At 51.6% G+C, this 27,908-nt stretch overlaps 9 protein-coding genes across 9 annotated transcripts; 2 read left to right on the forward strand and 7 right to left on the reverse strand.

The window, feature by feature from the left end:
• Positions 1 to 373: 373 nt before the first annotated feature.
• N7462_004373 (pyridoxamine-phosphate oxidase PDX3) lies at positions 374 to 1,712 on the reverse strand (the record flags this gene model as incomplete). Its single annotated transcript, XM_057076099.1, has 2 exons — positions 374 to 1,401; positions 1,517 to 1,712. The coding sequence occupies 2 exons, from the start codon at positions 1,710 to 1,712 to the stop codon at positions 374 to 376; spliced, it is 1,224 nt and encodes a 407-aa protein (XP_056935604.1).
• A 602-nt stretch (positions 1,713 to 2,314) lies between these two features.
• On the reverse strand, positions 2,315 to 4,459 carry N7462_004374 (uncharacterized protein; the record flags this gene model as incomplete). Its single annotated transcript, XM_057076100.1, has 1 exon — positions 2,315 to 4,459. The coding sequence occupies one exon, from the start codon at positions 4,457 to 4,459 to the stop codon at positions 2,315 to 2,317; it is 2,145 nt and encodes a 714-aa protein (XP_056935605.1).
• A 348-nt stretch (positions 4,460 to 4,807) lies between these two features.
• N7462_004375 (NAD(P)-binding protein) lies at positions 4,808 to 6,042 on the reverse strand (the record flags this gene model as incomplete). Its single annotated transcript, XM_057076101.1, has 5 exons — positions 4,808 to 5,073; positions 5,126 to 5,417; positions 5,481 to 5,562; positions 5,612 to 5,957; positions 6,009 to 6,042. The coding sequence occupies 5 exons, from the start codon at positions 6,040 to 6,042 to the stop codon at positions 4,808 to 4,810; spliced, it is 1,020 nt and encodes a 339-aa protein (XP_056935606.1).
• Positions 6,043 to 10,881: 4,839 nt separating this feature from the next.
• Positions 10,882 to 12,271, reverse strand: N7462_004376 (agmatinase; the record flags this gene model as incomplete). Its single annotated transcript, XM_057076102.1, has 4 exons — positions 10,882 to 11,144; positions 11,198 to 11,903; positions 11,983 to 12,107; positions 12,184 to 12,271. The coding sequence occupies 4 exons, from the start codon at positions 12,269 to 12,271 to the stop codon at positions 10,882 to 10,884; spliced, it is 1,182 nt and encodes a 393-aa protein (XP_056935607.1).
• Positions 12,272 to 14,995: 2,724 nt separating this feature from the next.
• N7462_004377 (fungal specific transcription factor domain-containing protein) lies at positions 14,996 to 16,069 on the forward strand (the record flags this gene model as incomplete). Its single annotated transcript, XM_057076103.1, has 1 exon — positions 14,996 to 16,069. One exon carries the CDS (start codon positions 14,996 to 14,998, stop codon positions 16,067 to 16,069), a length of 1,074 nt encoding a protein of 357 aa, XP_056935608.1.
• Positions 16,070 to 16,553: 484 nt separating this feature from the next.
• On the reverse strand, positions 16,554 to 18,768 carry N7462_004378 (uncharacterized protein; the record flags this gene model as incomplete). Its single annotated transcript, XM_057076104.1, has 6 exons — positions 16,554 to 17,017; positions 17,118 to 17,416; positions 17,497 to 17,761; positions 17,870 to 18,222; positions 18,417 to 18,484; positions 18,646 to 18,768. The coding sequence occupies 6 exons, from the start codon at positions 18,766 to 18,768 to the stop codon at positions 16,554 to 16,556; spliced, it is 1,572 nt and encodes a 523-aa protein (XP_056935609.1).
• N7462_004379 (uncharacterized protein) lies at positions 18,716 to 19,420 on the reverse strand (the record flags this gene model as incomplete). Its single annotated transcript, XM_057076105.1, has 1 exon — positions 18,716 to 19,420. One exon carries the CDS (start codon positions 19,418 to 19,420, stop codon positions 18,716 to 18,718), a length of 705 nt encoding a protein of 234 aa, XP_056935610.1.
• A 428-nt stretch (positions 19,421 to 19,848) lies between these two features.
• N7462_004380 (uncharacterized protein) lies at positions 19,849 to 21,652 on the forward strand (the record flags this gene model as incomplete). Its single annotated transcript, XM_057076106.1, has 5 exons — positions 19,849 to 19,966; positions 20,064 to 20,451; positions 20,556 to 20,771; positions 20,831 to 21,003; positions 21,180 to 21,652. 5 exons carry the CDS (start codon positions 19,849 to 19,851, stop codon positions 21,650 to 21,652), a joined length of 1,368 nt encoding a protein of 455 aa, XP_056935611.1.
• A 1,289-nt stretch (positions 21,653 to 22,941) lies between these two features.
• On the reverse strand, positions 22,942 to 26,742 carry N7462_004381 (pentatricopeptide repeat protein; the record flags this gene model as incomplete). The annotated part of the gene is made up of 1 exon (XM_057076107.1): positions 22,942 to 26,742. The coding sequence occupies one exon, from the start codon at positions 26,740 to 26,742 to the stop codon at positions 22,942 to 22,944; it is 3,801 nt and encodes a 1,266-aa protein (XP_056935612.1).
• Positions 26,743 to 27,908: the final 1,166 nt, after the last annotated feature.

Genomic DNA, 27,908 nt, shown 5'->3' on the forward strand with positions numbered 1-27,908 from the left:
ATGAGTAGTTGTTTTGACACTTTCTTAGCTTAGTCACTATTCAGCACCAGTAAGTAAATACAGCGTCTCCAAACTGGAGCGTCCTCATAAGTGGAAGCTGGAGTAGTTTCGGGACGTACTATAAACTACTAGAGTCTCTTATAGAAGGGATCAGATATCACCTGAAGAATAGAATTAAGACAAAGGCTTATCTGCTGAAATAATTTTTTATCTAATTTTTTATCAAAGTCTACCCCAGGATCCTTCAAGAACAAATGCCTTTGGATTAAAATCTTAGACTAGCTACATAATGCTTGCGATTGCGACCAGGTCTGATACCCTAAATAAAAAAAAATGCCTTGCGTTCTAGGCGACTTGATCTCTATAAGAAATTTCAGGGAGAGAGTCGCTGCAATCGCCATTGGACATCCTCTCCCTTGCCGTCTACGCGCACATACCGGAATCGATCGTGAAGCCGGCTGCGACGGCCCTGCCAGAACTCAACAGACTCCGGGACAAGACGCACACCACCCCAGAAAGGGGGTAGAGGGATCTGATCAACGCCTTTAAATCGCTGCTCCATCTCCTTGACCCGTCGTTCCAACAGGGCTCGTCCATCATCAATATCCGTAGCGTCAATATTGGCGAGAGCGTCTGCTCCAGTACCAAGCTCCGCTGATTCCTGTAACTTGGCCACACTCTTGCGTCGCTGATGCTCGGCCAACTGTGGTGGCTCTGCAGACCATAGCACGCGGCTCTGCCAGCTCGCCCAGCCACCAATTTGACTGCCTCGTTCACGGGTGCGCCAGTACAGCTCGCTCTCCTCACGGCTGAGGGGCTCTAGTAGGCCCTCCACCCGGACTTGCCGCTCTGTGACTGCCCAACTGAATGTCAACGCACCCCATTTATTCCCCGCGCTGGGGTCTTGTAGTGACTCGTCCCCTGGTTCGGGAATCGGCCCTAGTGTGTCGGCGCTGTCGGCTTGCTGCCCAAAGACCTGCCCGCCTTTGCCTTCCCGGCTGCCCCAATTGCTGTATACCACCCAGCCACGCTCATCGAGCTCTTTGAGATAGACTACTCGAGCACTTATACGACCCGAAGGTAGCGAGGCCGTGGCCAGTGTGCATGTCTCTGGCGCCGAGCTCGCCGACAACCGCGGGTCGCGGAACCACGAATGGAATTGATGGAGTGGGTTGGTACCGTGCATCTGAGAGACGGTGAGGGGTGGGTTGGTCACGAATTGGTGAGCACGCGCCGGGTGCGACAGAATCTGGCTTTCAGTAGCCGAATTTGGCGTGGACGTCTCGGAGCGCAGAGCATCGGCGGAATTGAGGTGAGGAGGGACTGCAGATTGTGGTTCCGGCTGCAACGGGGCATTGGATTCGTCGGAGGTTTCTGGTGCTTCGATATCTCCGGGAGCAACTGTTGGGTCATACGAATGTTAGTTCAAGATAGCTCACTCGAACTTTCCCCGCGGGGATTTCGCAATCTCTGTTGTCGCGCGCGGCACAGCTCATTTAGGTGGGGATTGAGGTACAAATTAACTTCTTTGGACGCCGTACTTGGGCGTCCGACCCGATCTCGTTCTGCGACATGTCGTGTTTGTGTGCATGCGAGGGTGTTGTGGAGGAATACGACGTTCGGAGGCGGGGTTGGCGGGACACGGCTCCGACGCCGATGTGGAGAAATGAGTCAAGGGCGACTGAAGAGGTCGACGAGAGGCGGGGGATCATTAATTAGCAGCGTGATGGAAACAGAGCACCAGGCAACTCGGATTGAAATTCGGAGGCAAAGGGGACCGGAGGGAAGGTGGGAATGTGGGCACGCGTTCTATAATCAAGTAAAGTTGCAAGCCGTGAGATCTCCAGATCGAGGATCGAACCGCGGAATCTTCCGAAACGTCATACCACGCCGAACGAACCACTCCCGCAGATGCTCGCTGCTGTTTTTCTTGCTTGACCCTTGGTCTGAAGTCACGCCAGTCTCACATCCCATGAAATTTAGTCCAGAATGGGATGCTCGCATCGTGAACCGCCTTTGGCCAGCCACTTTTCCCCTGCGGAACAAGGTTTCACGAGAAATATGAACCAGTAATCTTGCAATCTCCGACACCTCGTGTTCTGTCATTTCTGAAGATCCCGTCCATGGCACACTATAAACAGCTCACATGGCTTGTACTCTCCACATGGCGACTGAAGTACGTATGTGTTGAGTCTATTCCATATTCACCGATAGATCGCATTACCGCCTCCCATTATATAAGTGCCCAAATTGATTTCAGGTCTTTAATTCTAAAACTATAAATTGAAGTTCCATTACAATTAATAGATCAAATCTAGGGTATCCATGCGCCCTCCGTTCCATCGAGATCCATGTCTGGCATGGGAATTCCACAGAAAAGGCTATTAAACAGGGCTGTATCAATATTTTGCAGATTCCAGTCACTCTCTGCAAGTGCGAAATCTTCCATAAGCCAAGGTTGGTCAGTGTATTCCCGCGACTGATCCAAATATAATTCATCAGTGTCAGATTGGATCGAGGTCTCCAAATCGACATGCTTAGTCGTTGTCAAGGCGGACCTTGAAATGGCTCCTCGCTCGAAATTGATCGTCCCAAAATAAGGAATATCAATTTGCAGAGTTTCACCGTCATTGGTCAGCTTGCCGTCACACTGGAGATCATTCCCATCCACCTTGGAGGAGCTCGTATTGTAAATAGTTCCGTTGGCAGAATTAGCCTCAACATCAAGGAGATGAGAAAGGATACGGGTAAGCTTAGAAGCAATCGAATCGGTGCCCGAGTTGGCCATAGATTCAAGGAATCCAAAGGTGCGCTCCATCAACCCGCGGTCGCTGGGACGGCTTTGAACGAGAAGGTGGCAGACAACGCCAAACTCCGAGGCTCGTTCTGGTAATTGCCGATGTTGATTTTGGGCATTCACGTGGGCAAGACAGAGGACCACAATAGACAAAAATGCGAGATAGTCACCACCTCGACAATATAGGTGTGCCCGATCTGAGGCGCGGAAGACTATATAGCGAGAAAGAACTTCGCGACTAGCGTTTAGGGCGCTGATTTTACTGTAGTCGTGACTGGTATCAGATGAAGCTTGTAAGATGGAAGGAAGGTGTAGCCTCAATAGCAAGTGATAGTGAGCGAGTTGGTCTAGCAGGCCAGCAGTGCTCTCGACAAGCTCCGTGCCGCTGCTGTCTTGTGATGAAAAGTTTGGAATCAACCACCATTGAGGTGGCATATCCGCGGAGGCATCCAACAAAAGTTTTTCAATATCCTCGATTTTGAAGGGACTGTCCAGATCGGTGTTGTTTCGTTCCAGAATAAGCCCGGCAACAATGCAATGGGTGCGCTGCATACGATCAACCGGATGACAGGCCTTTAATGCTTTGAGATTCAAATAGCGAGCCTCCAGGGAGCTTTGAGGTAGACCTAGCATAAGAGAGAGATAGCGGTCCATTTCGACCAGACGAAAGCACATATGATCCGGGTCGAGGGTCGCTCGCATTTCAGCCGTAAGAATTTTGAGAGATGGCGAGCTGAGACCTCGATGAAGTGCCATCATTTGTGCCAGAGCCACAGCCCGGTGGACTGCCATCCACGCATGATGAAGATTCCCAGCATAATTGTGATACATGGCCTCGATCATAATGCACTCAATGCCTTCGACTGAGGCGACAAGGCTGTCATTTGAAGTCACAAGCTTAGTGGCCCTATCCATGGCCCGGTCCATGATTTCGCGATAATAGTTGCTTCTGCCATCAAATTCTTGGAATGAAGACCCAAGAGCACCCTGCAGGAATGTAGCAAGCATCATCAGTTTTCGCGCGATCAGTACTGGATGGGAGCCCATTGGAGGTAACTGCAGCATCTCCTGAGGGGATAGTGAGTTGTGGTCCTGTAATCTAGAATGAGGAGTGCATATGTCACGGTGTAGATGGGTCGAAATGCCGACATGGAGTTTCCCAATGAGATTGATATCATCTTGACTGGGCCATGCAGCGATGAGATGGCGCACCAATTCCTCATATTTACTTGTAACGCACTTATGTGAGAGTTGGTCGCATGCTTCTGCACCACTGGGCGGACTATCAACTTGACTCTGGGATGTCTCCTTCCATAATGCTGCTTCGGGAAGAGGTTCTTCATGCGATATATCCCTAGCATGCAGGGGAAAAGGGTCCAAGGAAGGATTGGTGTTCTGAATCAGCAGCTCCAGGAGTTCCTCAACTCGGCGGAGCCTCGCCTCGGTTTGGTTATTGTTGATGGGGAGTGTGGGCTTGTCTGGATATTCCTGGCTGATACATGTAGTGCCACGTCTTGTACAATTGTCGCAAAGTTTATTAGAGGGCGAGGAGACGATGCAGCGAACCTTCCGGCGTTTGCACTCCCAGCAGCTCTGAGTACCTTTCCGCACTTTTCTCCGCTTGGCCATGCCTCTGTCTCCTGGTAGGATCGATTCGGCCATATCCAAAAGCCACCAAGATATGATTTATATTCACCAGTGAGTTATCAATGGGGGCCTTACATCATCGTGGTAAATTTGCGGAGAAAGCGAGTCATCTCGGTTCAAGGACAATGACAGTGCTGACTCCTTTGCCCGAGTTCGGCGGACCAAAGCCGAAAGGGTCACAAGTTGCGCACTAAGACTCGGCGATTGGGTTACTTCGCTATGAAGTTGGAATTCGTGCTCAATTTAAAACCACAATAGGTCTGCTTGTCAAGATCTTGTTCGTTTACTTTACATGGTAACATTTCAAGAAATAAACGAGCAATTTGACAAACAGGTACAGTTATGATTTCCAGAGTTCTTGATCTAAGGTTTACCCTGCCATGCCTCCGCCAAGAAGTCCTCAGCTTGGGTGAACTTGTAGTCTGGCAGCAGCTGGTTCCATTCATCTGAAACAACGAAATCTTTGGCTGAAATACCAAGCACAAGACCAGAGACAATGACTCTCGACATCATGTCAAGCTGACCGGATGGAATAGAGGGGTGCTCAACCTTAGGAAGCCACGAAGTCTTCCATTCTCCACTCAGAAGATCATTCTTCTTCAGCCTCTCAATTTTGAAGGGAGTACCACCTGGTTCGGGAAATTTTAGCATCGTTTAGACTATATTGAGCGATCGACATACCGCGGACGCTCTCAGCAAGTCTAGCGAACTGCCCCATGCTGATGTCTGTGCCCTTGATGCCACCAACGACAGGCCACTCGCCTTCAAAATCAATCGCGCGGGCAACTACATTGGCGAGATCCTGAACCGTAGTGAGAGTGATAATGTGATCATCACTGCCATCCATTACGATGAACCGGCGATTATAGAGGTCCCATGGAGTATCTATCTGCTGAAGGTGCTTGGATGACTTGTGAGGCCGAGTCAAATAGTTCATCATAAAACCAGGCTGGAAAAGTGTGTACTCAAGCACCTATTCGATCAGGATTGTGTGAGATTGTTTTGATAATTGTGATGTCTTTTTAGAAAGACTTACTTTCTTGTCCTTATTCAACTCCTCGAGATACCTGCGAGTTTCTCCCTTATAAGCGTACCAGCTCAAGTGCTCCAGATTGGACCTATAAAGGGTGAGAGATTGAAGGTATGCTTGTATCTAGGGCAACTAACGAGCCCCATTCGCTTGGTGCAAAGCGTTTTACGCCTGCTTGAACTGCTGCATCGATAAGGTTTTTCTGCACTGGACTCAAAGGATCTTCCTGCAGGATTGTGAATGACAGCAAAGTGTGCACTCCCTGTAAAACTTGGGCCAGCTGCTTTGGATCGTTATAGTCAACCTTGACCCATCTCACTCGGTTCAAAACATCCTCAGATGGGGCATCCTTTGAGAAACGGTCAACTTGGCTACCCAAAAATCGCGATTGAGAAGCAAGCAAGCAGTATACCTTTCGCGATAGAAGTAAGATTTCGTGTTTCTGGGTAGCAATAAGTGCATCGATGATTTCCTGCCCAATATCTGCGAAGGAATCAACAATTTGCGAATTACTTTCTCAAAGGTAAAACTTACTTCCAGAGCCACCCGCAACCGCGATTTTGACCATTTTGATAGAAATAAAGTGAATGTTTGATAATAAGCAAAGATACTATTGTTAATGCTTAAGCTTTTGATGCTGCTCGAATGAACCTCCAAGAGTTGAACATGATGCTCCCTATATAGTGCCTTGCGCCGAGAATTCGGCCGACGGTTCTGCCCCCACACCCAGCCAGTTTCCACCGAGCTTGGGGGTTATACCAAATGCCACGAAAAATCTCATAATGACGAGTGCTGCTTATAAATTTATCATGCGATTGAATGTCTCGTTTGGCTCGGATTTCAGAGGGGAACTTGGGACAGGGCGTTGGTTGAATAAGCAGACCCAACGCCGCGCATTTTGGTTTCTCAGGCTCTCTAGACCTCATCAGGCAACTATTCCAAGGCCGATAATCAATTTAAAGAAACACCATGATAATTTATCAGCAGTATTATCTCAGATGAAGGCATCTTTCCTTACACAATCTCATAGATTAAAGGTGAAAATGTGTACACAAGAATAGCATCAATCCACTTTCCTTAAAGCGAACCAGAAGATGTGGTGTTTTCAAATTAGTATACGACCTCACTCGCGAATTATAGCCAATACAGTGGAATGAAATCAGATCTCATCCTACTAAATTAAGATCCTAGCTACGGTGTCGTCATGCCAAAGAGGCGGGGAAGTAATAGTATTCCGTACAGAGAATTCACGACATTGACCCGTGTTGCCAACACGGTTGTAAAGGACCTTTCCCACCATTTATTCCGAAAGTAAACTAGTAACGCCGGTTCCATGGATTTGGTATCTAGTGGAAAAGTGATCTCTTAGACAAAAGCCAGTGCTAACTCCAGAGGCTGTGACTTACTTCTTAGAAGCGGTACTTGGAAAAGAGCCTATCGACTGGCCGATCGGGAGCGCTGAAAGGCTTAGAAGACCGAAAGGTCAGGATTTTACTGGTCCCTAACAAGGACCTCTGTGATTGTTGATTTTCGATACCAGGAGAAGGATGGGGGGTTGAGCTCTTGAAGCACTTATCCGAGTTGGATGCTCGTTTGGGAGGCGAAGGTGGAAACGCAAGATGCATCGTGAGTGAATATTCGTAGAGCGGAGAAGTGAAGCATGAAGATAAACCTAAAGGGCCATTTCGGGTGACTTTAGTCATGGTATTTAAAGATGTCTTTCTGAAGATCAATCATGTAGCGCGGATGCATGTCAAGTGAGGGGGGCCAATGAAGAACTGTTCTGGCTTATCACCCGAGTGCGCCCTTTATCAGAAGCTCGCTGGCTCCTGCCGTTCCTCAAGCACCCCCGATGAGTCCGAGACTCTTTATCAAGTCTGTCACTTGCTAAGACCCGCATTTCAGGAGACAAGTTGGTTTACAATCAGCCTCGAAGCTAATTGGAATATAAATTGAGGAACTTATTGAATAGAGCGCCATATCAAAGTATGCAAGTCAACTGGCAGGATCCAATCTGCGACATTTGATCAAAAGAAATGGCGGGTCTATGCTGTGATGTCCTTTGATTAAAAACCAGCCTTTTTAAAGAACACTTACCAAGGCCAAATCAACCTATCTACCTCGAAGGTACCTTATATCTATTGCCCTCGTATATATCTATCATTTCACGCCCTCAGTAGATGGCCATCTGTGCTAGAATTTCTGCAGCTACTATTGACAATCGTTTTATTGCAACTAATTGAGCGTGTTCTCCTACATGCCTTTGTATATGTCAAAACATAGATCCCCCCACATCAGTTGGCGTTGAATGGGAGTCATGGTAGATTTCTTCCTATGGGCCGTTTAGAAGGTAAAGATAAGACGAAGAAGGCAGTTGATGATTTTCTTTTCATTAGTAATAGAATCCTTAGTCGCCTTCAGGCCATGACGAGACAAATTTTATCTCAAAAATTCGCTTGAGAGATGCGCATTAATCTTACCTATATAAAAATCATTTTTCATTAGGGCTTTGTAAAAACAGACTGGGGAAATTATTAATCGATCAACTTCGAAGCCTCAGGTGTCTTGTCTCGTCACCCTGATTCCAAAGTTTCCAGTCCTCTTTACTTATTTGTAAAGCTATATCCAGACCATTAGACCCTACTATAGAATATATCTCCTGGCACAACATGAACATGTCGTTTTCTCGAGAGGCGATATAGCATTTTGAGGCTTGAGACACTCCAAACAGGACGGCGTGCGCCGAAGACATCCGGTTTTGGGGCTGCATGCAGTATCCCACAGAACGACAGATTTCGCCGGCATAAAAGAGCATGGGTTGAGAATCTGTGTGCTGGTCCATGAGCTTTTCCGTTTCGTAAATTGTACGATGTATAACTGCCAGAGCCAACCAGTAGAGCAGATATATTTTGGCCGTCTCTAGGCTTTTGAAATCGTATGATTGCAACCTTCTAGACTTGAGTACAGTCTTGCTCATATTGAAATTAGAAGGCTTGCCATCAAGATTCTGAGCTGCTTCATTCATCCAGTCAACCCGAACTCTCCTCTCAAGCCTGTGACAATGACTCAGAATGGGTTCGCGTATCTCTCTTGATATGGCATGTGGAAGACCCTTGATCTTGGCTAGATCTGCTCTGAAGTCGATTATTTCTGCAATGAATGCAAATAACTCATCTATGGGTGTATCTTCTTGTCGTATTCGAAGACAAGTCCAATCTAGACCCCATATCTCATGTGTATTCAATATGAAGAATGACTTCCGTCAAATTAGTACTGGAGTCATCGGAAGATGGGAATTTCCTTACTGTGGCCCATTTCTGACGAACAGATAATGCCTTCCCTAGTCTCTCATTTCTCAATACGTCTAGACTATGATGTTTCATCAGTGCAGTGCCTCCTCTTATATGGTTGAAGCAATTTTGCAGTGAGTCATCGCTATTGTGGATTGTCTGTCCAATATGTTAACAATACAATATCAACAATGCCAGGACTTCGAGATCTTATCTCACCTCATATGTATGGAACACGATGGATGTAAAGAGTAGCATGGAAACCGGTGGATTCCTTTGTTGCATTGTGCGCCTCATGGCTTTCAATGCAGTGATATATATTTCCATGCCATGTCTGGTTAAGCATGCATGGTCCATTCTCTTTCCCAGATATACAGCTGCCAATGCGATGACGGCTCTCTCGAATAGTTCTGATTCGGATGCTAGGTGGGGAAATTGTGCCATCAAAAGATACCAACTATCATCATTGGTGTTGACATGCACATTAGGAGCAAAAAACCTTTCCATGAAGGCGGAAAATAGTTGCGTCCGTGCCTCGACACTCGTATTGAGCGTCACCGGCAATGTAGAAGGCTTAGCTTGAGCTTCATGTTCGGAGTTGGTCCATTGAAGCGGACCATAGTCTTGTCCTGTGTGTCGATAAGATCCTGGTCGGAGGATAAGATGCCAATTGTTGCCTCGGCCCAGACAAGGAAGCCCATGCTTCAGACAACTCACAATGTTCGGAGGTCCGAAATCGCACTGGAAGCTGTGTCACTAACAGTTCTGAAAGCCAAGTCATCCTGTAGGGTACAAATTACCTCATTCTTGCACCCTATGGATTTTGCGGTGGATTTTGCGGGGATTGGGCAGGAAGAGGGCTGGCCACTCATCCTTTCAACAGAGCCAGGGTCCAGTTTTGTAACCCTAGGGTGGGCTTCCCCCATCTGAACTCTGAACTCTGAATTCAGGCGGTGTCGGGTTCCAAGTTTCCATTGAACTATTGATTGTTTGATTAGTTTGCTTGTCTTCGCGCGCGGATATTGTTTCCTTGCGTTAGCGCATTAGCCCGGTTGCCCTATTGGAAGAATTTGGACTCCAAACCGGTTGTCTACCACTTCCCCACCTCCCCCGCCCTCCCGTGGCTCTGTTAAGTCCTCGACTGTATCTCTGGTCAGCCCAGAACAAATCTTGAACTTCCCGGTACACTTACGCAGCGTCAGTGGTGGTGGTGGTGGTGGTGGTTGATTTATTGATTCGACCTATCTTTCTATCTCCTCAGACCCAGTGGCGAGCTTTTCTAGTTTCACTATACAATTCCGGTTACATGAGCTCGGCAAACAGTATTTTCTTTGGTTATCACATCTGATAGACGAATAGTGTGACAGCCCGTCGTTCCAATGGTCCCACGAACGGTTGCCAAATGGCCGAAATCCTGAAAAAATGGTCGAGAGGAAAGATGCCCGCTAATTTATTTAGTCTATACAGATAATCCGGGCTGTGACAAAGGACTGGCTAATCTCTCCGTGGCGTGGCGCGTATCCAGGCTTTTTGTTTCTAGCGAGCCCAGCAGCGCCAAATCTCAGAATTCTTACTTTTGATTCGATCAATTTATCATCTCCTGGAACTTATGCAAGGCAATAGCGGTTACATCATCAGTCATGAAGATTTTCTTCTAAATTCTCGATGCTGCTATGATGTTTATTGCTATGGTAGTGATGAACGGCTGCCATTCGTCAGCTATTCTGCAGAGGAATAATTACATCACTTCTTGTTCAACGTTCATCTCAATGAAGGACACGATGAAAGAGGCTGTCTAGGAATTTTGAAATTAGGACGACAAAACATGAGACAAATGACGGCAAAAGTAAAGTACATGGTAATTTTGGATAGACCGGCTATACTTTATGAAGATTGATTAGGTCCCAGATCGATTATCAGATCGATTAGAAAAAATAACGCTTTGATTATTGAATTCTAGCTATCGACTAGATGCTCCACTATGAAGTGCTTATTTTTGGATCTGGAGATTGATACAAGATACTTGGAGCTAATATTATATTACCTACTCTGTTTCCCTAATGTCAATACCGATAAATGAGAGAAAAGGCTTCGATCATAGCAGCAGGAATCCCATACTATAGCTCATATTTAGGAGAGGCGCTGGTATCAAAATCCGGTGTCTTCTTCTTGGCCATCGCCGCCAAAATATCGATGATCAAATCTGCCGCTGCAACTGAGGTCATCTCCGCCGTCGAGTCATAGGGAGGACTGACTTCTACAACATCTGCGCCGACCAAATTCAGGCCCTCCAGGCCCTTAATGTATCGCTTCAGCTCCCGCGTAGTCCAGCCACCTGATTCGGGGGTTCCTGTAGCGGGGGCGATGCTTGGATCAAGTACTACTGATATGTCAGTGGCCGTGTCTCGACAATTCCAAAGAGAAATAACAGACCGTCAATATCGATTGATAAGTAAACTGGATTTTTCCCGACGACATCCAGAGTCCTTTGGATGATCCCGTTCACCCCAATATCATCAATCTCGCGGGCCTCGATCCGGTGAAAGCCAACAACGTCACTGTCAATCTCATAGTCTTTCAGCCCAAACAACTTGGTTCGAAGGCCGCCATGCACACTGGCTCCCTTGTGAATGCATCCTTCTCGGCTCGCATGCCAAAAGAATGTACCATGGGTGATTGCAGACTGCTCGGATGCAATGCCCGTGTACCCTTCATATGGGTCCCAGGTGTCCAGATGCGAATCCAAGTGAATCACCGAGATCGGCCCATAGACGGTTTTCAGAGACCGCAAGATCGGCAAGACAATCGAGTGATCGCCACCCAAGCTGATGATCCGCGGATGGGTCCAAGTGTTGTGCGCGGTTTTGGAGGTATTGGTTGAATGGTATAGAACCTGCCGATATCCCTGTTCCATTTGCTTGAACGCATGAGCAGCGTCAAACGGGGTGATGGGGATGTCTCCACAATCTACAATGCTGAGGCCTTCCTCGAATGGGTCCACACCCCAGACGGTGTTATAGCTGCGGCCTTTCTTCTCACGGGAAGAACCGGCGCGGATGCCGCGGGGGCCGAAGCGAGCACCGGGGCGATAGGAGGTACTTGTGTCATAGGGGAATCCGAGAATGGCAATATCGAGAGGCTATGATGTGGCAGTTGGTGAGACCAAAGACCAGAATTTGGGCTCCATAGGAGAGATATGAAAGCAAAGGGCTGCGTACTTGTTCATGATTGGCCGCTAGACAGCGTTGCCATTCGAGATGGGCGAAGGTCACGGGCTGAGAGAAGGGAAGGTCCTTGTCAAGATCTGGTATGCTTGCCCGTTTAGTCTCATAATTCGGAGCACCTGGATGAGTGCAGGAAATGTGCAGGAGTACAGGAGAACATCGCGAGGTCCTTGCATGTACCAGGAGTATACATACCCTCGATTGGATGTTGATAGCCTTGTCCCACGTTGATCCCCCAGACCGCCTCTAACAAGGAGACGAGTACCACCGACGATACCTTCATTTTTTTCGCTTTTATTTTGATCAAAGCAGTCCCAATCTACTAAATACTTTTCTTTCTCATTCATTCTTTCATATGCATTTATACTTGAGGGGGGTGCTGCCATCCCCTCACGATCACATCGCGGGCTCGCTGGCGCTTGCCTGGCGATCGATATCGATAACCTTCGCCCCACTCGGATTCAATATTTGACCCGCCGGTTCAGAAGTGGAATATTGGACGCCCCACCGACTCGACGGGGCGGCTATGGAGTCATGCCTGAAATGGGTACTTGCGAGCGAAGGCAGATCACCTGCATTTGTGGCGCCTGTTGAAATAATCATTTGGTCCGGGGTAGACCAAAGTGGTATCTCGGTGCGATTCCCGCTGCCACGCAGACGTGCCTAACCGAATGCAGGGCTGTCAGTGCGAGCCCCAGTCGGTCTGTGAACAATAACGCCTGTAGATATTGCATCTAATTATCTATTTATTGAATTCCAGTGTGTTAGGCGAGCTCACATAAATTCGAAATGTCGGGTACAAAGAGTACATGTGCCCAAACTGACGTGGATTTCCAACCCGCCGGGAATGCACCCGGAGCGAAACTTCAAAAACGGACTCTCATGACCTACGATTTCATTATATCGTTATTATGATTGATTAACGTGCTTTACAGGATTCTAATGGCAGCAGTTAAGCAGATCTCCAGAGGTTACAAGGAAAACGCGCCTTCGTCAGCTCTAACACACCGCGAGAAGAATGGTTTCGGAACGCACCGCAAAAACATACATATCGACTCGACAGATCGATGAAACGGCTCAGAAATCGACCAAGTCTACTTGCAAATGGGGGAAGAATGGTTTAGCGATGCACTGACCAAGTTTTCGCGACTCGATCGACCCGCTCGATCGATCCCCTCGTGTGACCGAAAGAGTAGGACAACAAGCTTAACCTTGTTTTTTTTAGTCCCCGGAGCCTCAAAGGCTAAATACCTTATTCTTCCCTCCCCCTTTTGGCCTCTATCATCGTCGAAACGTTCTAGAATATCACCTAGTGAGCCCGAGCCCGACTAGGCGAGAACGCATCTTCCTGAGTGATGGAAAAATGGTACACCTCCAAGACTGTGTACAGATGCCTTTTAGAATCCGAGTTCGCAGCCGACTCCTAGTCCGACTAAGAAGGGTAGGTAACAAGAAATTCTGGGATAAAAACCGCCTGCTTGAAGGTCTGATCCAATCCCAGATTTAATATTTGCTCACTGAATATTCTGCGGAACATGCTCAAGGCTTTCTTTACAGGTTTGTACTGTGTGGATATGACATACTTGACATGGAGCATCCGTCTCAATCGTGTCTGTGTTCGCTCTCAATCCGGTCTAATTTGATCTTGCGGTTTCAATGCGTGGATATCATTGAACGAGGAGTATGACCGGCGTGTCCTGATCGATCCAGGTCTTGTGCTCACCCTTTGAGGTCTCGTTGAACGCGTTGCTAGTCCCTGGTTGGGTCCAACATGGAGTGGTATACTTGCGACGCCGTCCCCTATTTCAGGAACATACTCGCGCACCCTCCCGTCGAACCACGTCTCCCTCTACGCACTGGGGAAAAACCGAACCTCGGAACCAAAGCCAATGAACAGGGCGCGTGCCGCCCCCCTCTAGTGGCCGTGGGATCTACCCGTCCGCCTGGGTTTGATTGGCCTCCTCCGCTTATCAAGTCGGGTTCGGGTGATCCTCGACCTTCTCAACCCCACTTTCTCCGACTCTTCTCCTTATCCCTGATGCAACCTCAGAGCCTTCCCTCCCCTTGAGCCTCGTGGCCGGAGGTTCAGCACAATGAGTAGCTCAACAATACGCCCGCACACGAAATTGAGATCCGGTTGCGTGGAGTGCAAGCGGAGAAAGATCAAGGTAAACAAACCCGACCGCGACCGGTCCGAATGAAAAGATTCACGAGATTCACAGTGCGATGAGGGCAAACCCACCTGCCAGCGCTGTAAACTGCGCCCAGAGAAGTGCAAATATGAATTTAAACTCTGCTGGACAGAAGGGCGTCCGTTCAAAAACAAGAACCGCCAGAAAGACCGGACTCAGAGTGCTCAGGGTGAACCAAACCCACCCAAACCAGCCCTGTCCGATGCATCATCATTGCATCCTCCAGGGCCAACCTTTGAGGTCCCTCTAATTCCTCCCAAATCGGAATTTAGAAAACCAGCAGCCAGTGCGAAACCTGGCCTGAATATAGAAACGCCCGTGGAAATGCCGATTGGCCATTTCCCACGACCTCTAATCCAACCCGATGTTTTTTTCGAGGGCGGGCTTGAAGCATCGTCCGCCTTGACAATGTCCCCCGGCACTGCCTCGGACTACTCGGTGGCGACTCCCCGCCGGATGAGCACCAGCTATGGCTGGGTCGAGCAAATCAGCCCATATTACCAATCCTTCACCGATACCCATGCATTGGAACCGCAAGATCAAATTAGACAGGACAGGGATCAAGCACATGCACAAATCCACCATCCACATTATCAAAAACACCCCCTTCTCTACTCCCAGCACCAATCCCAACCCCTATACCCATATCAACATCAATATCAATATCAAGTTCCCCAGGCCCTCTCCGCTTACCCCACCTATCTCATCAACTCCCCCACAGCCGCTTCTTCCTTGACCACTACTTCCATAAAACGGCGCCTGTCATCTTTCCCCTGTCCCTCAAATCCAATCCCCTTCGTGAAGATCTCCTCCAGATGGCTATGTCGTCGCCTCACCTCCTCTACGCCTTCCTCGCCTGCGCCTGCTCCCACTACGGTCGCCTTCGCGAGGACCTCTCTGGCGACCTCGCCAAAAGCGTCACCAAATTCACCAACGCAGCCCTCAACGGCCTGCGTAAAGCCATGAGCGACCCAAAAAAGGCCAATAGGCCCGAAACCCTGACCACCGCCCTGGCTCTCTGCACCTCCGACGTCATTAACGGTGGTATGAACTCCTGGCGCATCCACCTCTCCGGCGCTAGCAACCTGGTCACCTCTGTCTTCGCCCTGCAAGGCGACGCCGACTCGCTGAAGACCGATGATCCAACCAAGCTCTTCCTGGTGAAGTGGTTTGCCCTGCTGGACATCTTCGCCGGCGTGTCAGGGCTGCACACCTCCTCCAACGCCGAGGGCAGCTACTGGTCGCTACCGACCACCAACGACGCACACGGCTACATCGACGAGTGGACCGGCTACGCGTGGGAGCTAATCCCGATCATGTCGCAAATCGGGCGAATGGCGATCGTGCAGCGCAATGCGATGCAGGTAATCTCGCTGGACGCAGACGCAGACGACATTCCGGACACGGGGGCCGACCCGGCCGAGATCCAGCACCTGGAGGACCAGATCTACGCGCTGTACGACCGCACGACGAACCCAGACCTGGAGCGCAACCCGGCGACGAAAAAGATGGCCGAGGAAATGCAGCACATTCACCGGGCGTTCCTGTACACCTCGCTGCTGCACCTGTACTCCCGCGTGCAGTGCCTGCCGAAGGACCACACCAAGCCCGCGCACGCAATCCACATGGTCATCGAGATGCTGCAGAAAATCCCGCTCGACTCCATGTCCAACATTCTCACCCTGTGGCCCGTGTTCACAGTCGGCTGTGAAACCGAGGACCCCGTGCAGCGGAAGATCATTCGTGGGCGGCTGGCGGTCATGGAGCCGTACGGCATGGGCAATGTACAGAGCGCGCGCAAGGCGATGACGGAATACTGGGACTCGGGCGCGACTGAGCGATGGGATATCTTCTTGGAGAAGCGGGGATTCGACCTGACGATGTTTTGAGTGCGGCAACCTTGTTGCCGGTACATTTACATACAACAACATTTTGAGAGGGAGGGAAGTCTGGGCGCCGGGATCCGGATTTCTGGTCCGGACTTTCTTCCCTCTCGGCACATAATCTCGACATCTTCACATGTCCTCTTACGACTTTTGACTTTGATTCTTATGTCTTTCCCTATCTTCTCTCGGGCATTATTTTTTTCTTTTTTTTGGGTTTCTCTCTTCCCTTCGTGTGCATATGCAAAGCCCTCGAGCATGAACATCGAGACAGCGTTTCTATTATCAACCATGCAAAACTGTCTATATCTGAAAGGGAAATATACGCATATTATGAAACAGCAGTCCGAGAATCACCGGTCATCCCGTGCCAGCCTCGAAAAATGAAGGTCGTCAGAACAGAAAATAAAATATGAACACAAGTCCCACCTATAAAACGAAGTATAGGTAGAACATCCAAAGACTTACACCCTTTTTGAATACACACACATTAGATCTTTTCTGTTGGCACAACCGTCCTCTCAACATGGTCATCAGGCTCCACGCGGCCCAGTCCTTCGAGCACATGTCGCGTCTCACTCGACAGCGTCGGGCCCTTGTAGATACGGCGCCCTCCGATGAACCACCATATAATGACGAGGATAGCCATGCCATACGACACCAGCGAGGTGTAGTTCATGCCTGCCGCCGTCACGGGCGGCCGGTTGTACGGCAGACAGAAGAAGACGTTTGTGACGAAGATGTATACGATGGCAATGCTGTTCACGGCGAAGCCCAGGATGCCGTCGCCCAGGTGGAACCAGCCAGGGGCGACGCGCTTGCGGCCTGTGAAGAGGTGTACGCCAATAGCGAAGCCGTAGGAGGTCGTCGACATGACGGCGTAGGAGGCGACGAGGGCGTTGAAAGCAACTGTGGATGCGACGTAGAGGGCACCTAGGGCGGTGGTAATGGTGGCTAGAACGAACGGGGCCCTGTTAGCTGTTGCAGTTCCCAGAGAAAATAATACGTTCTCCTTGGAGGGGCGAATCAAAGGGCAAGCGGGATCTCAGCATACCGATTAGGATATTAGCGCGCGCGGGCATCACGCTGCGGTCGTCGATTTTAGAGAAGAATTTGGAGAAGGGCAGAGCGCCGTCGCGCGCGAAGGCCCAGATACTGCGGACTGCAGCGATCTGGGCGCCGACTTGGCCGGTGATAGAGGCCAAGAAAATGATCAAGCCGCAGCCAAAGGCCGCATTGGTGTTCTGGAAAGAAGACTCCATGATGCTGGCAACGGGGAAGTTTGGCTCGGCGGACAGGATGGTGTCAAGGGAACCAGCGGCGTAGAAGAGCGCAATCAGAAAGATGAAACCACTGTGATTCCCCGGGGTCAGTTACGCGAAAGGAGATGCGCGCTGCGGCTGAGGGGGGAATTTGGGGATTGTTTGGCTTACAGGGCGAAGGAACCAAACCACTGGACCAAAATTGTCTTGGGAATGTTCTTCGAGGGATTGGGGATCTCCTCGGCCATGTGGGTGGAGCTATCGATGGTACCGATGGCAAAGGCCGGGGCGACCATGCCCAGGATGAAGCTAACGCCAGTCGGCCAGCCCGTCATGTTCTCGTACTCCAGCCAGACGAAGGAATTGGTCGAGTGCGTCTTCGGGAGGGTGGCTAGACAGATGATGACGACAAACCACACACCGATGTTGATACATACTATACGAATCGTTAGATACAGCCCGAGCCCGAACCCTAAGATATAGATGGCACGCATCTAATACCAACGATATGAGAGGAGAAGGAACACAATGAGCGAGGACATACATCCAAACTTCGTATAAAGAGGCAATAACTTGTTGCCAAACTGGATAAACGCCGCGGCGGACCAATTGAGGACAACGAAGATGACAAATACCTGCCAAGGCTGCGAGGTGTAATCAGGATGCCATAGTTGATACAGGCCGGTGATTTCGAGACCGGCGACGTTGTAGAGAGAAGCCAGACCCAGGGCCCATCCGAGGACATTGAAGTAGCCGGTCAAGAAACCAATGGGTCTGGAGAATCGCGGGCCGGCAAGCGCGGCGGACCAGTGATAGACTCCAGCGGAGGTGGGCATGGCGGAGGTCAACTCGGCCATCGAAAGCGCCACAAAGAGAAAGAAAAAATTATCAACGACCCTGGATCACAAACCGACATGGTTAGCTCAGAGGCTTTGGTGGAGAGAATTGTCTGCAGACTGCAGTTTTGTGGTTGTGATTGTGGTTGTCTGTTTTCCGATTCCATATCTCCGATGTTCTTGGGTTCGGTGGGGCAAGGGTTCATGAGACGTTTGGGTTTGGATTTGGGTTTCGGGTTGGGTTTGTTATCTTACCAGGCATAGAGCAAACCCGGCGCACCGCCATTGTAGATCGAGGTGATGATCGATCCCACGATTGCCGTCTATCATGCGATCAGTGGGAAGCTGAAGAGATGGTCCAAGCGTTCTTGCGCGCGGGGGGGGGGAGGTAGATTTCAATTGGGAGAACCCAGAGAATTAAGCCATTCACAAGGTCGGCGAGGCAGATTGAAGGAAAGGAGGTGGGGGATTCAATTCAAGTTACCCAGGCGCTGGCAGTGATGACTGCATTCGCAGCCATCGAAAAGAAGCTGAATTGGCGCTTCAATTCCTGTTTATGGCCGAGCGCGGCCAGGAGGGCCGCATCGTCGCTGGACGTCGACGCCATCCTCGGGACGGGCGGGGACGAGAGGGGACGAGTGGAGGAAGAAGGAGGAGGGCGGAATCCTGCGATCCTGGACGGGCTCCACGGGGCGGCGAGGAGTATAAGATGGGGGGTGGAAGTGGAGGAGGATCAAGGCCGGCGAGAAGAGAAGTGGAAGTCTCAGGGGCGCAATGATAGGGTGCCCGTACTTTGTGCTCTCTCGTGCCCTCGGTGTCTCTTCGCCGTGCACGAGATTTGGGTTTAGCCCCTGAGGCCATGTTTGCCTGCTTTGCTTGCCATCGCGTCGTCGCGAGTCGACTCGACCGGCTCGCGCTAGTCTGCGTTGGGATTCTTCACCTTTAGCGCGGTCGACGAGGCCCTCCACCCCCCGCCAGGCCCTCCCACGGCCTCTCGAGCCCCTCGTACTTTCGTTCGCTCCGAAATGCCAATCGCGTCTTAGTTGCTGCTGGCTCCACCGGCTGCGTCTCGAGCCCGGGCCCCTGATTGGCCTTCCAGGCGGGTCGACCGTCGTTGTTGGCGGTCGTTTATGGGCGTCTTTTGCGGGCAACGGTCGCACCGACTTAGCCAAACTAGCCGCTGAGAGCCACTGACCACAGGCCACAGACCCGGAAACCGCAGACTGCAGACCGCAGACCGCAGAGGACTCCGTATGCATCCTGCATCCTTCATTCGAGATCGTGCAGACTCGGCGAAGTATACTGCAGGTATCTAGCCGGTATACCGCAAGTATACAGCCACTATAGAGTGCGACACGAGGCAGAAGGTGCGAGGTCAGTTCCTTTGTATAGCCCACCCCCGCGATCCCCTGTCACGCGGTTCCGATCTCTAAGTGGCATTAAGATCGGAATATTTCCCGTCAGCCCTGTCCTAACTCGCTCTTTTTTCTAGAAAGGAAAAAAAAAAAAGAAGCTTTGGACAAATTTTGTGTGGAGAGGCAGCTTCTATATAATTATCACCCGCCCACGCGTCACTGCCACTGGTCTTCCATTTCCCTCTTGCAAATTCTTGATATAACCAAGAGCCCAAAAAAAAGAAGAAAGCAAAAGAAAAGAAGGCAGAGAAAAGATAGCTATCACCATCGCAATGGTTCTCAAAAAGGGCCTCACGCAATCGACCACCGTCGACCAGGTGCGAGCAGGATCCATCGGGACATCTGCCGAGTCTCCAATCGATGCCCTCATCATTGGCACCGGGCCATCAGGTATATACCCAGGAAGACCCTTGCCCTACCCCTTATCCAACATCTCCAATCTGGGCGCAGATATATGGAAAGAGATGGCCTCTAACCACTCTCTCAGGCATGGTCTGTCTCCGGAACCTGCTCCGAGATGACCCGCCCCTCGCCGTCATGGCCGTGGACCGTCAGGCCATTCCAGGAGGCATCTGGAACGGCCATATCCCGGCCTACTCGACCCTGCAGGATCTCGTGTGCGAATATGAATGCCACGGCGTTCGCTTCCCGCGACGGGAGCCCGCCCGTCGCGCCTCCCGAGACCAGATCGCAGAGTTCTGCCATGCATACTTCAAGGAATTCGACTTGAAGGATCATGTCCTGTGGCAGCACGATGTGGCCAAAGTCGAGATGGTGAAGCCCATGCTACATCAAGTCACTCTCCGGCCCTTCGTCGACGGGCTCGAATCCCCGGTCTCCCAGACCATCTATACCCGGAGTGTTCTGGTTTGCACGTAAGTGATGACCTCATCCTGTTCCCTCCCGTGCACCAACTACTATTATTTATATCCATTCTCCTGGGTGTGGCATGAACCAGTGATTAACCACTTGCCCCCAGAGGACATAACATGGAGCCTTATATGCCCGAGTTTCTCGGCCAGGAAACCGCCAAGTTCCCTATCAAGCATAACAACAACATCCGCGACGCCAAAGAACTCCCCGAATCAGATATTCTCGTCGTTGGCGCCGGTCCTTCGGCATTGGATATTATTCAAGAAGCCTGTATCACCCAAGATGCTAAGGATGTGCATCTGGTCGCACGGTCTGCCCACTGGTAGGGAACCCTGTTTCCCTTGCTCCCATACTTTCCCGCGGCTAACCTACCTTGACTAGGGGAACCCCCGACCTGTGGTGGCCCTGGCTCTGGCATCTCGGATGGACTGAACTACACCTGATGCGTGTGCTCTACCGAGTTATGCCCATCTTTGTTGTCGACACCATATTCTACTACATTCACCTCATCTGGGCCCTCATCCAAGGCGTGCCCGAGTGGCGCCCTCCTCTCCGTACGTTCCCCGCCCATTCCACTTACCATTCCCTCGCCTAGATACCCTCCTCAAGAAAAGGAGATAGTACGAAACAGTCACAAGAAAGCATCCCCGCCCCCTTGCTAACCATGCATCCACCTCCACAGACGAGCCCCCTTCGGCCAAAGTCGGCCTTATCCTCCGCTCCCACCTAGTCCCAGCCTACCACGCCGGCCAGTTCCGCATCCACAACAACACCAGCATCAAGGAAATTGACGGGGACCGTGTCACCCTGACCAACGGCACTGTGCTGCATCCGAAGCTCCTTGTGGCCGCCACGGGCTGGTCCACCGAGTCCGCCTACCTGCCCGAGGGCGTCGCCGCCGGCGAGTACGACTCACTTGCGGCCGCGGATGCCCCGCGTCCGCTGTACTGCCGCTTCTACGACCAGGACTACCCAGGCATTTTCTACATCTCCGTTGCGGCCGGCTTCATCACCTACACCGAGAGCGCGAACTTCTACAGCCAGGCCGTCAACCAGATCCTGCGCGGTACCTGGACCCCGCCAGATGAGAAGGCCATCCAGAAGAACCTGAAGGAGGTCGTGCTGCATCACATCTCGCTGCCGGGCCTGATCGAGGAGGATCTGGAGGCAGCCGGGTTCAAGGACTTGCGGGGGGAAGAATGAGCGGTAGAGTGGGCAAAAGACTGCAGACCTGCAGCTGAAGCTGGGTATTGCGTATAGGCAGTGGTGGGACTGGACGAATTTCCTTTCTCTTTTGAGTTGATGTCTTTGGGGAGGTTCGTTTCCTCATTTTTGACCTTAACCGTGGCATGGCGGGTGCTTTGAGGTCCGGTGATGATGATGTCCCGGATTCTCTTGTTTTTAGACTTGCGGAAAGTGATGCGACATACGACATACGACATATGCAGGACTAACTAACTCGGGTTGTGGTGGATGTGTATATATTCTTCACCGAGTCGATTTAGGGATTCGACTGTTAATAGTGGACCGCTCTCTTTCTTTCTTTCTTTCTTTCTTTTCTCCCTCTCTTATTCATTTCTTCCACCTTTGATTGAGGTGTGCATAGCCAATTAGACAAATTAATGACAGATAAATGGAGAAGCTTTCTTTTGATTTTCATATCCTATCATTCCATGAAGACGTTTCAGATCCGAACCGATCTCGAATGTCTGCAAGAACGTGAAATATTCTATAGAAGTTTCATTCTCTATATTTCATTATAGCCATTTTGACTTGTGAGTTACTCGGACTTGCAGCCTGGCAATGTGTCAAAAAGTCACTTTTGAGAAACAACAGGGCCTGCAACGAATCCTGGTATGCATGATTAAAGCGGAAACGATGGCAAAAGGCGCCTTCACTCAAGTCCAAATACGCGGATGACAGGATAATCAATCCCTTTGTAAAGCACGCTAGAGGGAAGGTCTACGGTGATCCAAAGGTACTCATCACTTTTTTTGTATTTCCAAAGGCGTCTCGAAGCGCCAAGCGGAGTGGAGATGTGTCTATGAACAACAAAAAAGCCCAAATGGTATACATGCGGCGAAAAGAAAAAAAAAGACCAACCCCTTTTTAGTTCGCCAGAACAACGCCGAACCTTCGCTGAATGCCAAACATATAATGGAAAAAAAGACCCAACAAAATCACAGCATATATCCCCCAGATATCCTTCCCCCAACCAGGTATGTGTCCAAACATACAAAAAGCTGGCTCCCCGTGCATGCGCCGAATCAAACCAGCAAAGCCAAAGTGCTCGTGCCGAATGGGTCCAGCCCTGATGAGGTGCATGTAATGGATGTAGACTGCGGGACAAGAGTGCCACGGCTACCGGATTAAATGGTAAAAGACCTGGTTGAAAACGGGCCCAGGGGCAAACAAACAGAAACATGAGAGTCGGAACAGGAGGAGATAAGGGTAGATAGATGGGATGGAGGCGGTAATAGGGGATTTAAAAATTAAACGGAGGGAGCAGTGGTCGCACCGGTAGCACCCACAAGATCGATAATCTTGCTTGCCACAGCGGACGGGTATCCGCGCGACACCATCTCCTGAACAATGCCAGCGGCGGCAGCGTGGTCATCAGCGCCGAGGAAAGCCCGGGTCATGGCCTCGTAGGTGCTAGGTTCGCGCTTCTCGATGCCAATGCTGTCATAGATGGCCTTGGCCTTAGAGACGTTGCCCTCGGTGGCCCAGCCGTGGATCAGGGTGTTGGCGATGTAGGCGGTCATCTCGATGTTACGCTGCTGCATGCCGTGAACAACTTCCTCAGTGTCTACAACGCGGTCGTTGGCGACCATCGCCTCAAAGAGCGCCTGGTACAAGCAGGGCTGGAGGCGCACGCGGCGATCGGCAATGACCGCATCGAACACTTTGCGGGCAGCGGGGAGATTGTGCTGAACGCAGCCCTTAGCGTGGACGAGAGAGGCGTAATGCACGGCGTCTGGTTGCTGGCCGGCAGCCTGCATGGACTCGAGCACCTTCTCGGCGGCGTCCATGTCGACGGGCTCGAGGGAAGCGTGAGCGTCGATGAGGAGCTTGTATGTGTGCATGGTCGGTTTAATATTTCGGGTCTGCATGCGCTCGTAGTAAGCCAAGACCTTGCTGCGATCGCGCTTGGTGTTGAGGAAGTACTGGATCATTGAATTGTACGGGGCGGGACGGGGCTTGTAGTTGGGCATAGACTCCATCTCCTCGAACATTTCCTCGGCGAAGCGCTCGTCACTGACACGGCAGAGAGCGTTGACAATGGTGCCGTAGGTGACGCTGGTCGGGCGGACGTTGTTGGCGCGCATCTCCGCGAAGTATGCGAGGCAGTCGTCGATGCGACGAGCCTTACCCAGCTTGCCGATAAGAGCATTGTACAGGAACGATGACGGCTCAACGCCCTCGGCAACAGCACGGTGGAAGATCTTCAGGGCTTCGGTGGCCTCGTCGAAGGTCTTGGTAGACTCCTTCAAGGTGGTGATGTACAAACCGAAAGTGTTGGCTGAGGGGGCTGAGCCCAAACCAAGCAGCTCCTGGTGGTACTGACCAGCCAAATGGCGATCACCAAGAGTAAGGCAAGCAGAGACCATAGCATCCAGAATCGAAACCCAACCATACTTGACGGCGTTGTGAGCCTGGTTCAGAGGAACATCGGCGCGGGCCATGCCGTGGATCTCGTTGACCAACTCCATACGACCGACCTTTGCGGCGGCAGTAATGAGCTTAGCGTACGTTATATAGCGAGGGTGGCGGCCAATGCGGCGCATATTCTTCAAGCGAATCATAGCCTCATTCAGATGAGTCTCAGCACGACCGGCGGTCTTCTCAAGCTCATCGGCGATGATAGCAGATCCCCGGAAGTCAGTGGCATGAGCATACGGGTCAAAGGCATCGGAGCCCATGGACGGTGTCGTGATGTTGGTGTCAGCCATGGAGACTGGGCTGTGGCGATCAGACGGAAATGAGGTCTGGGTAGACCCCTCCAGGTGATCCTGCCATCTCTTGACCACATCAGGGCGGCTCGTGAAGAGCTTTCCGACAGCCTGGTCAACAAGACGAGTCGTGTAGGCATCCAGAGGCAGAGCGGCCGACAGAGCAACATCTAGCATGTGCGCAAACCGAATGGGATGGGCGACATCAAAGATCATGGCGCTGTTGCTGGCAAGCATACCGGCCTGGACTTGAAGAGCCAGGGTGAGGTCGGCTGGGTTCAACTGTGAAATGCCAATGGGTCCGAGGTTAGCGACAGCGTGCTCGGCCAAGGGAGACACCAGGCCACCATTCTCAACCATAGACCACAAGAGAGTCATCGATGCTTGGGGAGAGAGAACAGTGGCCGCCTGCGTAAGGACGCGACCAAAGAGGTGAAGTGACTCGGTGATCTGCTCTCGAACAGTAGTGGGAGCGACAGCAATCTGCTTGGCAGAGGCGTTGCGAATACGGGTGAACATGTTGCGGGCCTCGTGAAGGCCCTCCTCAACTTGGCCGCTCTTGAGCATAGCAACGGTGTACATGGCGGTCGGCTGGACCATATCCGGGGTTGCCTGACCCACGGTGTTCAGCATGATCCACAAAGAGCGGGCCGCCGAAACATTGCCCCGGCGGACGTGGAGCGCGAGCAGCGAAATGGCGGGGAGCTGGCGGGTAGCAGGCGAGGTGGAGAGACGATCGTATGCTTCAGAAGCGGTGGTGAGATCACCAGAATCAGCCGCAGCAATGCAGATCCGGGAGATGGCCTGATCGCGGGCCTCATCGTGCAATTGGGCCTTTGCCTGCTCAAGAGCCTTGCTGTAATCGCCAGCATCCAGAGCATGCTGGACAAGGGCATCCTTAATAATTACGCACTCGATGGCAGTCCAGCGACTGTCGCGGTTTTCAGTCACCTCATTGAATGAGGAGCGAATGCGATCAAGGAAATGCATGGCGCCACCCTCCTTGCCACAAGAAAGATAGGCACGGATCACGGCTGCGTAGACTTCGCCATCGAGACGCTTAACAATCGTGAAAACACCATTGTCATCTGAAACGGCCAGGTTGCGGTACTCGTTATAGCACTCGACAGCGCTCTTCAGGTCACCAGTACCAGCAAATGCATCAATCATGAAGGGAAAAATGGCGGCATGGGGTTCAACCTTCTGCATTTCCATGTGAGAATAGATCCGGATCATGTCCTCAACCTTGCCCTCACGAGCACAGGCAATAATCAATTGGGTATACAGCTCGAGCGGGAACACCAGATGTGGGTGTCGGGTGGTGGCAGTGTCGAAGAGTGTGACGGCGATGGACAACGAGTGATCCTCAGCAAGGATCTCACGCTCGAGCTCGCTAGATTGAAGCATGAACTTGCCAGGCTCCTCCATGCCACCATAGCGAACGCGCTCCTGCTCCAGTGCCTTCTTGGCCGTGATTGTGTCGTGAACCTGGACAACCAGCAGTTGGACCAGGGTCTGATAAGTGTCTTCGTCGGGAATCACCCTTCGGCGAAGCATATCGGAGTACACATCGAGGGCTTTAGGGATCGCCTGAGCAGCTTCCGGGTGGAGTTGGATGGCGGCGACCAGCAGAGCGTTGTAGGCCTCGACGGTCGGAGTCAATCCATCACGGAGCAATGATTCGAATGCAGCGGGAATCTCTGTGTATTTCTTGTCGGTGGCCAGTTGCACGATCCACTCCGAAGCAGCCTTGGTCTCAGCGGAAACCGCCTCGGACAGCGAGACATCCTCAATCGTCGACTCTGCAGCGATCTCAGCCTCGGTTGCTTGCGATGCCTCCTCTGCCTGGGCTTGTTCTTCTTGGATCTGGATCTCGCGAGCGACAGCTTCCTCGACTTGCGCACTGACGTTCTCATTCACGGCGGCCTTGGTGGGGTGTGGAAGATCGGGGGAGGCGACTCGCTCGTCTTGGGCGTTCTCGGTCTCCTCTGAGGGCTTCCAGCCAATGCGGCGCTTGAACTCAAACTGTCTCCAGTCACTGTCATCGCCGGTCTGCTGGGCCTGCTGCCAGGCGGCGTAGTAGGCAGCTAAGCCGAAGTCGCCAGAGCTGGAACCTCCCTGGCTGGCCTTGGCGCCAGCGCCAGACGAACTGGACGCGTTCGAGAAGGCATTTTGCAATTGGGTGGTACGGGAGAACTTGGCGGGATGGGAGGCGAGGTGGTTGAGAGTGGTGGACGACGCGTAGGACTGCGACGCCGCGACTACCGACTGAGCATAGCCATGGGTGAAGGCTTTGGTGAAACTCTGGCGCGCGAGATGGGTAAACGGCTTAAAGACCATTTATCTTGCGGGGGACCTCTTCAGAGCGAAGAGGCAAGGCTGCACGAGGCAAAAAAGGGTACGTTAGTTGGTTTCTAGAGCATTGGGAGGAAGGTTTGTAGGAGTTGGTTGAACTCCTCTGGGAAGCATCGAAGCATACCTTGCACTCAGAACGATAATTAAAATGCAGGTTCATTGGACGACACCAGTCGCCAACGAACGCGCGAATCTGCGAAGGGAGTAGATGGTGGTGAAGGGGAGGGAGAGCGCAAGAGACCTGTGATAGCAACAGGGTCTCGTGGGTATGCGGCGCCGATGGGACGGAAGTTGGATGGGGTGTGAGTGAGTCTGAGTGTGTGTGTGTGGGAGCGGGAGGAATTGAGGCGCCTCAGGAATAATAAAATAAGGGGATTATGGATTCTGGAAGGAGATGGAGTCGCAGACGAGTGGGCCTGGTGGTTTAGGGCCGATCCTCTCCGGAGAATCCTCGAAGGTGCTGGACTTGTACTGGGTACCTTGGATCCAGGGTCGTGTGCGCGTCCCTCTACGACCAATGCAAGTAGTGGGACTCTCTATAGTGGCTACGCGGGGGCTCAACCGCCATACTGGATATCCGAAATACGACACGTCAAGAGCTGAGAGCGCTGCCTACATGCTCGCTCGTCAAGGGGAAATCGAGGAGTCGACCAGTCGAGGTATCGGCGAGATGCACGATACCTGAGCCGGAGTCGCCGCGGAGTTTGCGTGGAGTATAGACATTGGACACTGGAAGTCCTTCGAAGTACCCAGTACCTGCCCTGATCGCTCAGTGGACGAGCCACAATCCGTTCCCGCCCGCCTGGTCAGGTGCGCCGCCCCAAGAATCCGCCCAAAAAAACCCCCAAACCGGAAAAACACACACTTCACTGCCCAATGAGACATCGCCCAATTCACGTGCGGCTCCACTAGTGCGCTTTGTCAGCTTTCTAGGAGGTGCCTGGATGACTCACCCCCGTCATCCCCGCTGGTGCCCGCCAATGCCCGCCCGCCCGGACCCGGTTCATTTTCTTCTCGGAGTCTGTCTTCCTCTTCCCCGACGGTTCGGCCTCCCGAACTATCCGACGGCGTTAACGGGCTTTGGCTTAAACAAGGCCTCTCGTCGGAGCGGAGTTGACTTGTGAGACCCCGATCAGCTATCACCGACATGA

The sequence above is a fragment of the Penicillium macrosclerotiorum genome, assembly GCF_028827735.1.
Source record: "Penicillium macrosclerotiorum strain IBT 26536 chromosome Unknown utg000003l_segment0_segment0, whole genome shotgun sequence".
NCBI classification, from domain to species: Eukaryota; Fungi; Ascomycota; class Eurotiomycetes; order Eurotiales; family Aspergillaceae; genus Penicillium; species Penicillium macrosclerotiorum.